At 37.7% G+C, this 14,331-nt stretch overlaps 2 protein-coding genes across 2 annotated transcripts in view; one reads left to right on the plus strand and one right to left on the minus strand.

The window, feature by feature from the left end:
* The window catches only part of LOC134746523 (SWI/SNF-related matrix-associated actin-dependent regulator of chromatin subfamily A-like protein 1), a 25,888-nt gene extending 20,632 nt beyond the window's left edge, over nt 1-5,256 (plus strand). The window contains exon 13 of the mRNA XM_063680937.1: nt 430-5,256. Coding sequence (XP_063537007.1) covers nt 430-795 — 366 coding nt within the window. The 3' untranslated portion in view covers nt 796-5,256. The remainder of the gene's footprint in view (nt 1-429) is intronic.
* Nucleotides 5,085-8,177, minus strand: LOC134746505 (serine protease inhibitor dipetalogastin-like). Its single transcript, XM_063680916.1, has 2 exons — nt 8,077-8,177; nt 5,085-6,781 (listed from the first exon to the last, which is right to left on the minus strand). The coding sequence occupies exons 1-2, from the start codon at nt 8,087-8,089 to the stop codon at nt 6,117-6,119; spliced, it is 678 nt and encodes a 225-aa protein (XP_063536986.1). The 5' UTR covers nt 8,090-8,177; the 3' UTR covers nt 5,085-6,116.
* Nucleotides 8,178-14,331: the final 6,154 nt, after the last annotated feature.

The raw sequence follows: 14,331 nt of genomic DNA on the forward strand, positions 1-14,331 counted from the left end.
CATATAAACACGCCTATTTCCTGGAGAGGTAGGCAGAGACCACGGATTTCCATTATGATATACCTCTTTCGCTCGCTATATATTAAGTAAGATAAACATACAAACAATATGATATTATTTTAGCAATCAAATAACAAAAACAAAGTCTGCATTGATTTTGCTGTTAAAAAAAATCTCTTCCTATAAGAGATTCTAGAGTACCTGATAGAGTAAAAATATTTAAAACAATAAATAATTAAAATTAAAGTAAGTTTTCATGATATAAGTAAGTCCATTTCATTGTTAATATTTAAATGACGACACCCTAACCCTAACCTAACCCCTAACCTAATGTTCTATACACTTAATATTATATTTCTCGAAGTCGTATTTAGATTGTAGGTAATAACAAAAAAAAAGAACTGTACAAATTGTTTATTATTTTCTCAGGAAAGCAGAACCAACATAATCCAGTACTTAAGCCCAAAATGTAAGAACCCAAACGACTACATCCCCGGCACCAACATAAGGAAGGACTCCCAAAACACACAAACCAACCAACATAACACATTAGGTGATTTTGCCAAACCAAAATACACACAGACCAATAGTCATAACAGTTCATGTACCACACTAGGTGATATTAGACAAAACAGTTCATGTACCACACTAGGTGATATTGGTAAAAACAGTTTTAGTACCACATTAGGCGATTTTGTCGAGCCTTTCGATACAAGTGTGAATGACGCTGATATGACCAAGTCGTTTCTAGATGATGACGAAGGCGATGAGTTGTTGGCTGCGTTGGATTTATGATACTAGATTTAGATGGTTTTATATATGAAATAAAACTATTGAATTTATAATAAATCCCGACGTTTCGAACCCTTTACAACGTTCGTGGTCAACAATCGCGTTCGCGTTCAATATACGCGATATAATCCGTTTTTATAGTTTTATTTCATAAGTAACTATCGCGGTAACCGAAGGCAATATTATGGTTTTATACATATAGTTGGTCAAACCAAATTGGCAGTAAATAAGAACAAAAAAAAACTATACTCATCCTTTTTTTGAGTGCTAGTACTAGTGTAAGACAAAGATAGTATGATTATCTCTGTCTATGTTTGAAAGACAGTCCTTTGATAAACTATAATTCTTTTTTGGTTAGATACAAATCCGCAGAAATACAGAATGGATAGGTAATTAATAGATACGTATAAAATTTTTACTGTCTTACAAAACCAAGATTTGAAACCGAATAACATTGTCCCTCTTTGACACATGAGTTGCATGACGCGGTCTCTTTCTCGTTCATTAGGGCAGGTACATACTACTACCCGATCCGACTGCAATTTGTATGGGAACCAGGGATGTTGCCAATATTCGCATCTGCATCCGCAACCGCGGAACTTCCGCATTATTTCCAACATCCGCATCCGCATAAAATCGATGCGGAGCTTAATGCGGATGCGGATGTGGAACAGGTAGGTACAGGAATGTCTTAGCGGCGGCGTAAGTGCTAGGTAATTTCGTCATTAGCCAATAGGAATCTCATTTCGTTTTTGTGATTCGTCGATCGAGCACATTAGCCTATGAAGGACAGCGACAAGAAGTGAAAAGTTTGTTTTATTTGGACTTTAGTATAGTAATGCGATACTAAAAGATTCGTTTTTTTTTTAAATAAAAATTACTAAAGTGTAATATTTGACGTTATTTATGTGCCTAATCTCGACATCCGCATCCGCATCCGCGGATGTGAGTCTTTAAAAATCCGCAACATCCCTGATGGGAACTGCACGCCGACGTTGCAGTTGGCGCGCAGTTTTCATACAAATAGCAGTCGGGTTGCAGTCCGTCTGTATCGGCCATTAGACTGTATAAAAATACCTTATACCTTAATGACTGCTCAGGGCAGTTGTTTCGTGAGCCGAGCGCGCCCGAACAATAGGGTTGGCCGATTGAAGTATTTTACAAATGGCGCCGGCATGGGTTTACCTGTCAATCCGTAGAATTGTGTCAATTCTTTTTTTTATTTATGGCCTGGACGCCCTTTAAACCAAATCTCACAACCAGGGCTCGGAACCGGTTTTTTGAAAAACCCGAAACAGCCATATATTTTTAATGATTTTATGCTCTTTACGTAGGACTGAATCATGTATTTAGGTAACAACTTGGATTATTAGATTGTGCCATTAAAAATGAAATAATAAACCAAAGAACGAATAAGAACGTAATAATACCGGTATTTTTTGTATGAAGAAAAAAATCGGTACCGAGCTTTGCTCAGAACAAAACTAGAGATAGGGGAAACCTATGCTAGCGCCATCTATGCTAGTTTTAATCCTTTGACAGTTGCCAACCCCATTAAGTGAAATAATACAGTAGGCATGAGTTTCTAAAGTAGCTTTATGCGGTAAAATTGTGAAGTCTAATATTCTAATAAGTAATCATTGTAATCCTGATGGTATATTCCCATTTGTCCCCGCCAGGTACGATGGAAATGAGCGCTTCTTACAAAACCATTCCGTGTGGCAGGGACAAATGGGAATACACCATCCTGATGGTCACTTCTGCGGAGTTCCTTCTAATGCTGAAAAACGATGTAAATTCATAAATTACGTTACGGCGAATCATATACCGATGTTTTCTATTCTGGCATACAGCGGATTTTTTTTCTGCGCTTTGAATGCGCTGGCAGAAAAACTGCTACAGATAAAAACCGAAACACCGTTCTACTTATGACATGACCTGTTTACATATCTGCACTTTTTTCTCAGTTGCAATGCAAAAAAGAAATAAAAAAAAAACAGCTCACAAGAAATTGTTATTTATGGTCCTTCGAGCCGGTTAAAATCTGTAAATCCATAAGACTGAATGAAGCGAATGAATATAAATTAGCGAGTGTGATTGTGAAGTTATTCTCCAAATCGATGTTTCTGTATCTATATGATGTCCTGATTAAACAATTTTTTTTTTGTATATTTTATTTTTCATGGAACTAATTTAATACTTTAAACTCGATACTTTTAATACAAATATCTCCTTAAATAACAAATGAAATGACTTATTGTTGTTGTTGTCGAGTTGAATGTAGCAGAGGGCCTACCGCGAACACCGAAGTTCGCAAATTGCGGGAATCTTTCTCTTTCACTCCAACTAAGGCGTATAGTCCTCCTCATCGTTTTCGATGACGGCGACCCCAAATAAACATTATGGACGTTGTCTAGCGTGAGCCCTAATGTGGCTGGCCAGGCCGAACTTGTTCTTAAATGTCCTATTGCACGCGTGACAATAAAGTTGGCCAGCTGCGTTGAACGTGTACACGTAGGAGGGCTTAGGTTTTTCTTTCCGCAACTGGCGTTTTATGTCTAGGCTGGTGAGGCGGTTATCTTCAAATATTTTGACACCGTTATGCATGGTAGAACGCCAACATGACCTTCTTCCAGCAAGCTCCTCCCAACGCTCAGGCGTAATTAGGGTGACAAAGAAAGATGCCCGCAATTTTCGAATTTCGCTGTAGGCCTTCTGAGTCAATTACTATTTATTGCTTTCTATTTTCTTTACATTCTACACCTACATGTACCTACCGTCAAGGTTTAAGATTATCGAAACGACTAATTTAGCGTAAAATTACTAAATGCAGTCAGCAACAAAACTTAGTAGTTAAGCGGGCAAGGTATTCAAAATTATGTGCACACACCTTAACATTAACGGTGTGTTTAATTGTACATTATGATACAAGTGTGCTACATTGGTCACTACACTCGGGGCGATATTGTGCACGCGAGCTGGAAGCGAGCGCGCAATAAGAAATCCGATTTGTGTGCAATGACCAAAGCACACGTGTTTCATACGACGTTTTTCAACAAACTTACGAGGAAAGATTCAAAACGTAGTAAATGTATAATTTAAAAACAGTGTCAATTAGATTATCATACATTATTGCACAAATTCGATAATTATAATGAAAAAAAAAACACACGGGCTTAATGTCTAGGACTATGAGCCTAAAAGCGGTTTAATAAGTTCCACGTTACGAGCGCGTTGAAGTTTGTTGAAATAAAGAAAGAAAAAGCATTTATTAGCACAACATAACAAGACTAAAACTAGAAATAATTAAACAGAATGAGGTTGCGCTAAATGGTCCTTACTCAGCTTGGTGTCACGGTGTGAGCCAACATGGCACACTCCGCGACGCTGATTTTCAGTAAGGCCCAGTAGATGGACTAGTAAACACAATGTAAAAAATAAATAAGGGAATAGTACCTAATATAACATACCCAGGGCAGTAAAGTAAGAAATGTCTCACGTAATTGTCGGCCGAGGCGAAGCCGAGGTCTATACAAACATGTGATCTGACGCTTTTTTGTTTTCTTAGGTTTGTATAATATTTTCTGTTCAACGGAACCGGAAAGCTGCTACTTCGTCTATCGCAGCGGGCCGAAAGTAGACGCTTTCCGCACGGAGAACGGAAAAACAACTTTTGACAACTTGGTCTGCTTAGCTATGTCTGCTGCTCAATATAGGCTGCAAGTTTATTGCCATAATATAAAGGACGTGTACACATATTTTTAGTGCATTGGTCGCATCGACATCTTTAGACCTTGACTTTACCTATGTTACTTCGTTATCTACATTTATTTAGGTTATAAAATTGTAAATATTCTAGAATAAAGTTTTAACTTAACTACATATTTGTTTATTTATATTTCTAATAATATAATAGAAATAAGCCTCCATGAATATTATAATTTAACGTACTGTTTCAAAATAATTAGGTATGAGAAAACAAGATAAGTAATTAAGCATGTCCAAGGCTTGTTTGGACTACGTTAGTAATTTAGTCGAATGGCGAGTATTTTAGTTACTAATATCGATCAACTGACCAAAAACGTTCGCAATACAGACGAGCGAGTTACAAGAGTTGTGATATTATTGCAAATGTGGTAATTGATGATGTTACGTACCTACCTGTATTGTGTAAGGTAAGGTTCAACGTTACCTTCAGGAGAATTTTTTGAAGAAAATCACAAATTTATTATCACATTTTTATTTATAACAATAAGTATATAAAACTACGCACTCATACAATTAAGTATCAGACATAACTAATTCATTGGGCCTTAAAAATATTCGTTCTTTGGAAGACATTTTAGGACTCTATAATCCATCTCTTTGTACATATTATTGGCACTTTATCAAAACGTTTACAATGCATGTGCTCGAAAAGTGCGTTTCCTACGGAGCCATATCATGCGGCGGAAAGTACTACTTTTCCGCACTAGTGCTTTTTGTTTTTTTTTTTTTACAGTACATATGGTGCTACTTTCTCGCACTAGTGCGAAAAAGAGCACTTTTCTGCACTAGTGCTTTTTGTTTTAATTTTTTTAATAATTAAACTTATTTGCCATTATATGTTTTTTTTATTTACTCGCACAATGCATAGTAAAACATTGTATGATACACGTGCGTAAAGATGATTTCCGCACTTGTTGCATAAATAGCTATTTTACATGAATAGGAGTACTCATAAAAAAATACTGGGCCAGGCTGTCAAACAGACTAAAAAATTTAACATACTGACTAATAACCAAACCATATATCAAATACAATACTGTCTTCGGTACGATTGGCCAGTAAAGTAACCACTGGTAAATTATATCAACCTACAAGGACTCAAGAAGCACAAACTTAGCGAACTACCAATGGCATACCCCCTTATTCATAAAGTTCAGCAACTTCTTACAGACATCTGTTAAATTTTGTATCTTTCTAACAAACGGAAATTTGTAAATGACCGATAGGGACAATTGGGACAAACGATTATCAACGGTTTGTTAGATTTGACACACGTTTACACATAATATCCCTGCCACACTCGTCGAGTGGCACGGGAAGTAGCGAGGACAGTACGGCGTACGAGTAGGTACAGACGTAGTGCGAGTAAACGTACTCGTCATGCCCACCGCTTCCTATTTTGTCGGTATTTTGGCACGAGTCAAAGGACCGGCAATACCTAACAGCGTCGCGATTAAATGAGCGAGTAGAGCACTGCTTGGCCAGAGAGGGCAACATCGCGGCAGCTGGAGGAGTAGAGCGAAGAGCAGTGTAGCGGGGGTATAACGCTAATAGCCTTAGCAAGGACCATTGTGAGCCATGCTCAATTTGGGATTACGGTTACTCGAGCATCCCAGCACACAATGGTTAGCATACGTTTTTCCATCAGACCCGCACACAGGCATATAATTCCTGAAGCATGCACAGCTTTTCTTAGGTGGCTCTTGTAAATCTTTCACTACTCTAACCGTCAAATCCTCGCAGGGACCGTCAGCTTTTTTATCCAAAAGCTTGTTCTGCGCCGCGCATTTCAACAGACACATATTGCTGTAAGTGACGCCATCGGTTCCACAGACGGGCTCAAAGTTTCTAGTGCAAGTGCAAGTGGGTAGTTTAGTAACTTGTTCGGAGACGGCTTCAGTTTCGCAAGGGCCGTCATGTAGCTTAGTCAAGACTGGGTTTCTAGTTATTTCGCAGCCGAGAGCGCATTTGTTAGGGTAGGTTGTGCCGTCGATGCCGCAGACAGGTTTGTACTCAAATGTGCAGATGCAGGAGGTTTCTGCTTGGCAGGGGCCTCCGTGGGCTAGCTTTAGATATTGTTTGGTCTGGGCGCTGCAGTCGAGCATGCAGCTGTTGGGGTAGGTCTCGCCGTCGGAGCCGCAGACGGGCGTGTAGTCGCGCGCGCAGACGCAGGGCGGGAGAGCTGTGGTGCTGCATATGTAGGATGCGATGAGGAGGATACCTATTGACAAAATAGAAATAGATATGGTTAGTTTTTGGTTATATTTCGATTTCGTTTAAATGGTCATCTAGAAGCTGCTGCCACACATGCTTGTGTGGGGCTGTGGGGTGAAAACAAGAATAAAGACTCCATCAATTTATAAATCAATAACTTTATTGTATTTTCTACCCTAGTCCCTAAGTGACTATCATTAATCCAGTCATGATTATTTTGTCAAAAATCCAAATTAGTCCCAAAAATAATAGGTATGTTTGAAAAATAGGTAGGTATTACCATCCATCTGTCAGATTATGCAATTTTGGTACTAAGAAAAAGTATTGGGTAGATATTTGCTGAGAGGGTCGAATGGATTTACCCGATCGAGTTTAGCGGCACAATTTCACAGTTAATTTTTTTGACAGTGTTATCAAGATATTACTAATATTAAGTAGGGTAGGTAATATTTATTCCCAGAATAAAGATATCGGTTTCCGAAGACGCCGTAGTTAAAGGACATTATAGGTAATTAAAGTGAGCGACAGGTACTTCAGTCAGATTGTTATTGCAGCAATTAAGTTCATTAGACGATAAGGATTCCTTCACATTTTCCGGCCCATTACCCATCTACAGTAGGTAATGGCAAATAATGGTGCTAAGACAAAGCAAGGATAATCGTCAGGATATTCCGATTTTTGAAATAGTTACACAACTGCCTATACTTAGGTATGTACCTAGAGATTATAAACTAAAATTGATATCATACACTAAAGAAAAAGTGACCAAGTCCACTGGTGGCCGAGGCGCCAGACCACCCGGCCACGGACTTGATAGGTCAAGTCGGACTTGATTTTTTGGCACATATATGTCGTAAATTTCTCCATAATTTAGCAATACACGGAATATACGCGCATAAAACAAGTACCTACTTAAGCCTTAATGAAACTGCTATCGGTTGGTTATCCTTGACATTATGATGATGTCTGCATGTTTGATCTGGGAGATAAATCTATTTACATAGTACATATGTTATTGTAATCCGTTATTTTAAAACTAATAGTTTATTAAAAATAAAATGCATTGCGTCAGACTTTAATGCAGCTAAAATCAATCAATAGGTACAAGATATAATATGTAACTTGCATAATTTTGTAGTACGGGACTTGCTTATTTTTAATAAGGCGCTTTTCACTATTACGAAAATATATAATATTTCTAACAAAATAGTTTTAAAAGTCTTATGTCCTACCTATTACGTTTAAAATGGCAAAGAATTATCGCGAAGGCATAAAGACAGTTTTTTTAAATAAAATACTTACCAAACTTATACATCTTGTAATCGTTATAAAACAGTTTTAACTATATCAAATTATGATCGCACTGTGACAGTCAGTCTCCGAATGATGCCCGCCGCTCAGCGCAGACCATATATATCACAAGTAGTTTCGCGCGTGGTTCCCCGGTGCGTCATCAGTAAACAAGACATTCTGTGAAGCTGTTTTTGACCTAAAGCTCTGAAATGTCTGGGAATCACTGTTGCACTATTGTTTACATCACGTTCTCACTGTTATTAGTGAACGTAAAAAGCTGTTACATCATTTTTGTGGCGACGCTCGACGCGAGATCGCATGCCATGTCAGCCATGTGACATGATTATTTACCTAAGCGCTTTCTAGGCTGTGTATCTACATCTTTAAAGCACTTCACCTAGCCTAGGCAAACCATTATACCTTGAGTCCGTCTAAAGGGGCCCACTGACTATCAGTCCGCCGGACGATATAGGCCTGTCAGTTAGAACAAAAATTTGACAGTTCCGAACAACTGGCAGGCCGATATCGTCCGGCGGACTGATAGTCAGTAGGCCCCTTTAGCTAACTCAGCACCGACTTACGGCAGCAATGAAGTGTTTAAAAAACCGGCCAAGTGCGAGTCGGACTCGCGCACCGAGGGTTCCGTACTTTTTAGTATTATCACGGTTCATGAGATACAGCCTGGCGACAGACAGACGGACAGCGGAGTCTTAGTAATAGGGTCCCGTTTTTACCCTTTGGGTACGGAACCCTAAAAACGTCATATCTTCACAGGAATCGGACGTTTATGGTGCTAGAGTGCAGTAGCCTTACCACGGCTGCCTTAGCGCCCCTTGCACCATTCACTAACCCGGGGTTACCCGGTTAAACCTGGAGTTACCATGGTTACCAGTACAATTTGACACTCGGTTAACGGTTTAACCGGTTAACCCTGGGTTTTTATTTTTTTATTTCTATCGGGCTTTTACTCCCTGCAATTTTGCACAGGGTGAATTTGCCAATGTCGGTTATTTTGACTTTCACACGTGAGGAGAATGTTCGGTATTGTATTCTTGGGATAGTCCCAAGAATTAGTATACTTACACTTACAATTTTTTTTATTAAAGGCGATTTAATAATAAAATGACAATTAAAAATTACAACTACAAATTACAACCAAAAATTACAACTAAAAATTAAAACTAAAACTAACTACTAAAACTACCTACAAAACTAAAACTAATACCTAACTAAAAATAAACTAAAAATCTATATCTAAAGAGGGTCCCTGGGGCTTAGTGCCAAAGATACTGGCAGTATTTCCTCGCTGAATCGCAACGCTTATTCGTTGAGCGAGGAAGCTGCCAACTCTTTTGTCCCCGGTGACCTCAACCAGCCGTTTGGCCAAATCCGTAAACAAACTCTTAGTTGGTATTAGATTTGTAATTGTTTTATCTTGAAAATTTAGTTCACTTGGCAGCAATATTATTGTTCACCTCTCATTCCTCCAAACTTTCGCAATTCGCAAAGCAACACTCAAGATTCCACTTTTTGTAGGTAAGCTAAATTAGTAGATTGTGTTACAACTGTTACAAGGGAGCAAAATGACATATTTACGGCGAGGGCGTACATTGAATCCTAAACGAAGCGAAGGATTCTATAATAGAATCCCGAGATTAACGAGGGATTCTAAAGTAGAATCCTGAGCGTAGTGAGGGATTCAAGTGTGTTACGCCCAAGATGGAAATAATTTTGCTACCATGTGACACATACTGCTTTTCACATCACCTATGACTCCTATGAGGTAATTATGATGTTTAAAAATATTATTATAAGCTAAAAAAATAATGTGCAAAAAAATGCAAAAATAGTGTCCTAGAACAGAAACGTGTTACTTAATTGATCCCTCCTAGCAGGGAAGAAAAGTGCCACTTTGATCCCTCCTAGCATGGAAGAAAAACCCCTTTTTCGAATTGGTGATGTGAAAAAATCTTTAGTGAACTCGGGGTTACACACTAATTTAACAAGTAACAAAATAGCTAAATGCATGACGTAACAACATGTTCACCATGCTACAAATACAAATCGTTTATTTACCAAACATTTTTTACAAATTGACATAAGAAATTAATTAGATTTTACAATTAAGCTAATATCCATCGGCCCCAAACTAGGCGCAGCCTGTATCTAGAGAACCGGAAAAATAGATTTTACTATTTTTCTTTAACTAATCTGAATATGATGGCCGTTTCATGCGAAATCTCAAATATAAAATTACTTTAAGCAGAAAAAATACAATCAAAAATAAAACACACAGAAGAGACTTGCGTGGAAAATGCTGACGTTAGTATTAGTAAATAGTCAACATAATTGTACGCGCACAGCGTAAGATGTTCACACAATTTATAAAAATTGTGCTGGGATTTTTAAACAATTTTAGACTATTTTATATGAATGGGTACGTAAATAATTGTCAAAGATGATGGTTGAATTTTAAAATTGCTTTCAACTGAAATAATGGCGTCTATTATAAAATTATTTAGGTATATAGGTACCTAACATGAATATCTGTTTTTTAGGGTTCCGTATACCCAAAGGGTAAAAACGGGACCCTATTACTAAGAATTCTCTGTCCGCATGTCCGTCTGTCCATCTGTCTGTCTGTCACCAGGCTGAATCTCATGAACCGTGATAGCTAGACAGTTGAAATTTTCACAGATGATGTGTTTCTGTTGCCGCTATAACAACAAATACTAAAAAGTACGGAACCCTCGGTGGGCGAGTCCGACTCGCACTTGGCCGGGTTTTTTTATCGAATGTTTTTGTGACTAAAGTCCGTCTCCACGGCCGACTGCGCCGTGTAACCGAACTCCTTGCTAACTAAGTATGTCCAGGATAGGATTTTCAAAAGCTAGCAACGTCTATTGTAGGGCCAGAAGATCAGCCATTCCACAAACTTGTCGCACCCCGTCGATCGAACGTTTCAATGACTTGCAGTTATAGGTAAGTAATAAGTTTAGTTAGCATTTTGAAATTGACAAGTTATCTAATTAGCCTTACTTTCTTTTGCGAGCTCTGAGCTCCTAAAAGAAATTCCATCCGGCCAGAAACTACCATCTAAGTATATATATATTGTGCGTGTTAAATATTATCATGTTGCTATATGTGAGATCCTATAATTGGCTCTGTATCACTATTTATGTCGTTATTAGCATATAGCTGTTGGTTCTCCATGTAAAAAATAAATATATAAATATATCTAATGTCTGCTTTGCTACTAATACTTTGTAGGTATTGTGGTCCCGTTCCTTTACACTGTTTGTTTACCTTTATAAAATCCATACTAATCCATACTATATCCATACTAAATGCGAAAGTCTGTCTGTCTGTCTGTCTGTGTGTTCCCTCTTCACGCTTAAACCGCTGAATCGATTTAGATGTGGCATAGAGATAGGTTGAGTCCCTGAGAAGGACATAGGATAGTTTTATCCCGAAAATCATCCCTTAAGAAAGTAAAAAGCGGGGTGGAATTGAGATAATTAATGAAATGTCTGCTAATTTGTGTGCATAATATGCTCAAATTGAATAATTGCTATAACTTTCTCCAGGCCCTATTCTTACTCTAGCTGGGGTTACTAAGTCCACGCAGACGAAGTCGCGGGCAAAAGCTAGTATTATAAATGCGAAAGTCTGTCTGTCTGTGTGTTACCTATTCACGCTTAAACCGCTGAACCGACTTAGTTGAAATTTGGTAAACAGATAGTTTGAGTCCCGGGGAAGGACATAGGATACTTTTTATCCCAGAACTCACCCCTCAAGGGGGTGAAAAGGGGGGTGGAAATTTGTATGGGGAATCAATAACCACTGAACCGATTTAGATGAAACTTGGTATGGGGATAGTTTGAGCTGTAGGAAAGGATATAGAATAACTTTTATCCCGGAAAACATCCCTTAAGGGTGTAAAAAATGGGGTGGAAATGTATAGTGTGGACCAATTTGGGGGTGAAAAAAGGATGGATTAAAAAGCAGATTTGTTTAAGAATTAAGGTACCCAAATTACTAACCCCACGCAGACGAAGTCGCGGGCAAAAGTTAGTCATTTATATCTCGGAATCCATAAGCATAATGTGGTACCTTTATCATGAGAACGTCACATTTTATGGACCTCATACGAGGTAAAAGATAATTTTATTATGAGTGATGGTAGGTATACGAGTAGGTAGGTAAGTATACTTACAGCCTTACAGGTACGAACAAACTTCGGATCGAGCCGATGGACGCAACCATTGCCGACGTGGTCTGTGGGATATCTGCAAAGAATCGGGTTGGGATATCAATCACATTACTGGAATATTAAAAGGATTTGTTGCCAAACTTCTCCATAAGCATAATGTGGTACCTTTATCTTGAGAACGTCACATTTTATGGACCTCATACGAGGTAAAAAGATAGTTTTATTATGAGTGATGGTAGGTATACGAGTAGGTAAGTAAGTATACTTACAGCCTTACAGGTACGAACAAACTTCGGATCGAGCCGATGGACGCAACCATTGCCGACGTGGTCTGTTGGATATCTGCAAAGAATCGGGTTGGGATATCAATCACATTACTGGAATATTAACAGGATTTGTTGCCAAACTTCTATGAAATTATGACGTATAACACTTGCACTGAAAATTTGAATTTGTGCTATCAAAATCGTTGTAGACTTATCTTGGTCTAACTCTTACTGTGTTGGAAAGTGAAGTTTAAATTTACCGCACCTTCGCAGGCTTCGCACCACCTTCGCACCACCGCAATTCACCGCAATTCTGCACCTTCAAAAAGGTATAACAATCGTTATTATTTGAAGTCGGTTATAAAGGTTACTTGTAATATCTTATTATTTGAAGTCGGTTATAAAGGTTACTTGTAATATCTTATTATTTGAAGTCGGTTATAAAGGTTACTTGTAATATCTTATTATTTGAAGTCGGTTATAAAGGTTACTTGTAATATCTTATTATTTGAAGTCGGTTATAAAGGTTACTTGTAATATCTTATTATTTGAAGTCGGTTATAAAGGTTACTTGCAATATCTTATTGATGCCTCGTGAAGAAATAATGATATGAACATTTTGTCCAGCCCTAGCGTAAAGTAACAGTTTATATTTTTACACAAAATATTCTAAATTATTGACTAATAATGATAAAATATTAACACACAACGGAAGAACTTATAATGAACGTTTAATTAAACCGGCTTCTTACACTTCTGTTAATTTTACAAAATATCGTTAAGAAAATTTCGCTTGGAATATCATAATTACCTGAGAAAATGAGAAGAAATGAGTATTTACTTGGATTATTTAATCTCTTGACACTGCAATACGGCACTAGACATACACCTTGACTAAACACATCTTGACTGTATAATTATGAATACAGTCTAAGAAAAAAACGTGCCTCGAAAATCACGAAAATTTGATTCTCGATCAGATGGCGCCACTAGTTTTGGCCTACACTCGTATAGAGGGCGTTGACTGTTTCGTTTGTTATTTATAATTTTAACGCATACCAGTGAAAGAACATGGGTCAAAATCATATAAAAATAATTAATGCAAATAAAAAAATCATTTATCCATATTTAAATACATTTTATCGTATTTTTATAAATATTTATTTTTAGTTTTAAAGTGTGTCGACAGATGGCAGTGAATTTACTGGGGTTACAAAATTTACTATGACAGTACCATGCTTAAACTAACACCGTACGTAACACCGGTTACCGAGAATCCGTCCATTTGAATGCAGCGCATACCCACATTAAAAAATAAAAACCGCAAAATTTTGTTAAATTCAAGCTGCGTTCACAATTATCAATTTTCGTAATCGCTTTTTGTTTAGTCTGTTAAGGATGTAAATCAAACACCAAGTTCGGGCTGAGACTGACTCTTACTTTATTTTTACCCACATGCGTATATCACAAATACTAGATCTACCCACAACCCACAACCTCCTTTTTAAAATAATTGAATACAATTAAATTAAGTTACTACATTATCCTTTTTAAGGTTGCGTACCCAAAGGGTAAAAACGGTAGGTACGTAAAAAGATATTTTATCACGGTTCGCTCGGCAACATTATTTTGCAAGAATTGATACACGCACATATTTTTATCCAACTTCATATGACCCCTAACCCCTTCGGCAACAAAAAAAGGCTGTTGTTGTAGTGGATTAGTCCAGTTTCCTTACAATTACTTGAAGATATAGAACGACGTACGGCCTCAGTTTAGCCGTTC

The sequence above is a fragment of the Cydia strobilella genome, chromosome 13 (assembly GCF_947568885.1).
Source record: "Cydia strobilella chromosome 13, ilCydStro3.1, whole genome shotgun sequence".
Taxonomy (NCBI): domain Eukaryota; kingdom Metazoa; phylum Arthropoda; class Insecta; order Lepidoptera; family Tortricidae; genus Cydia; species Cydia strobilella.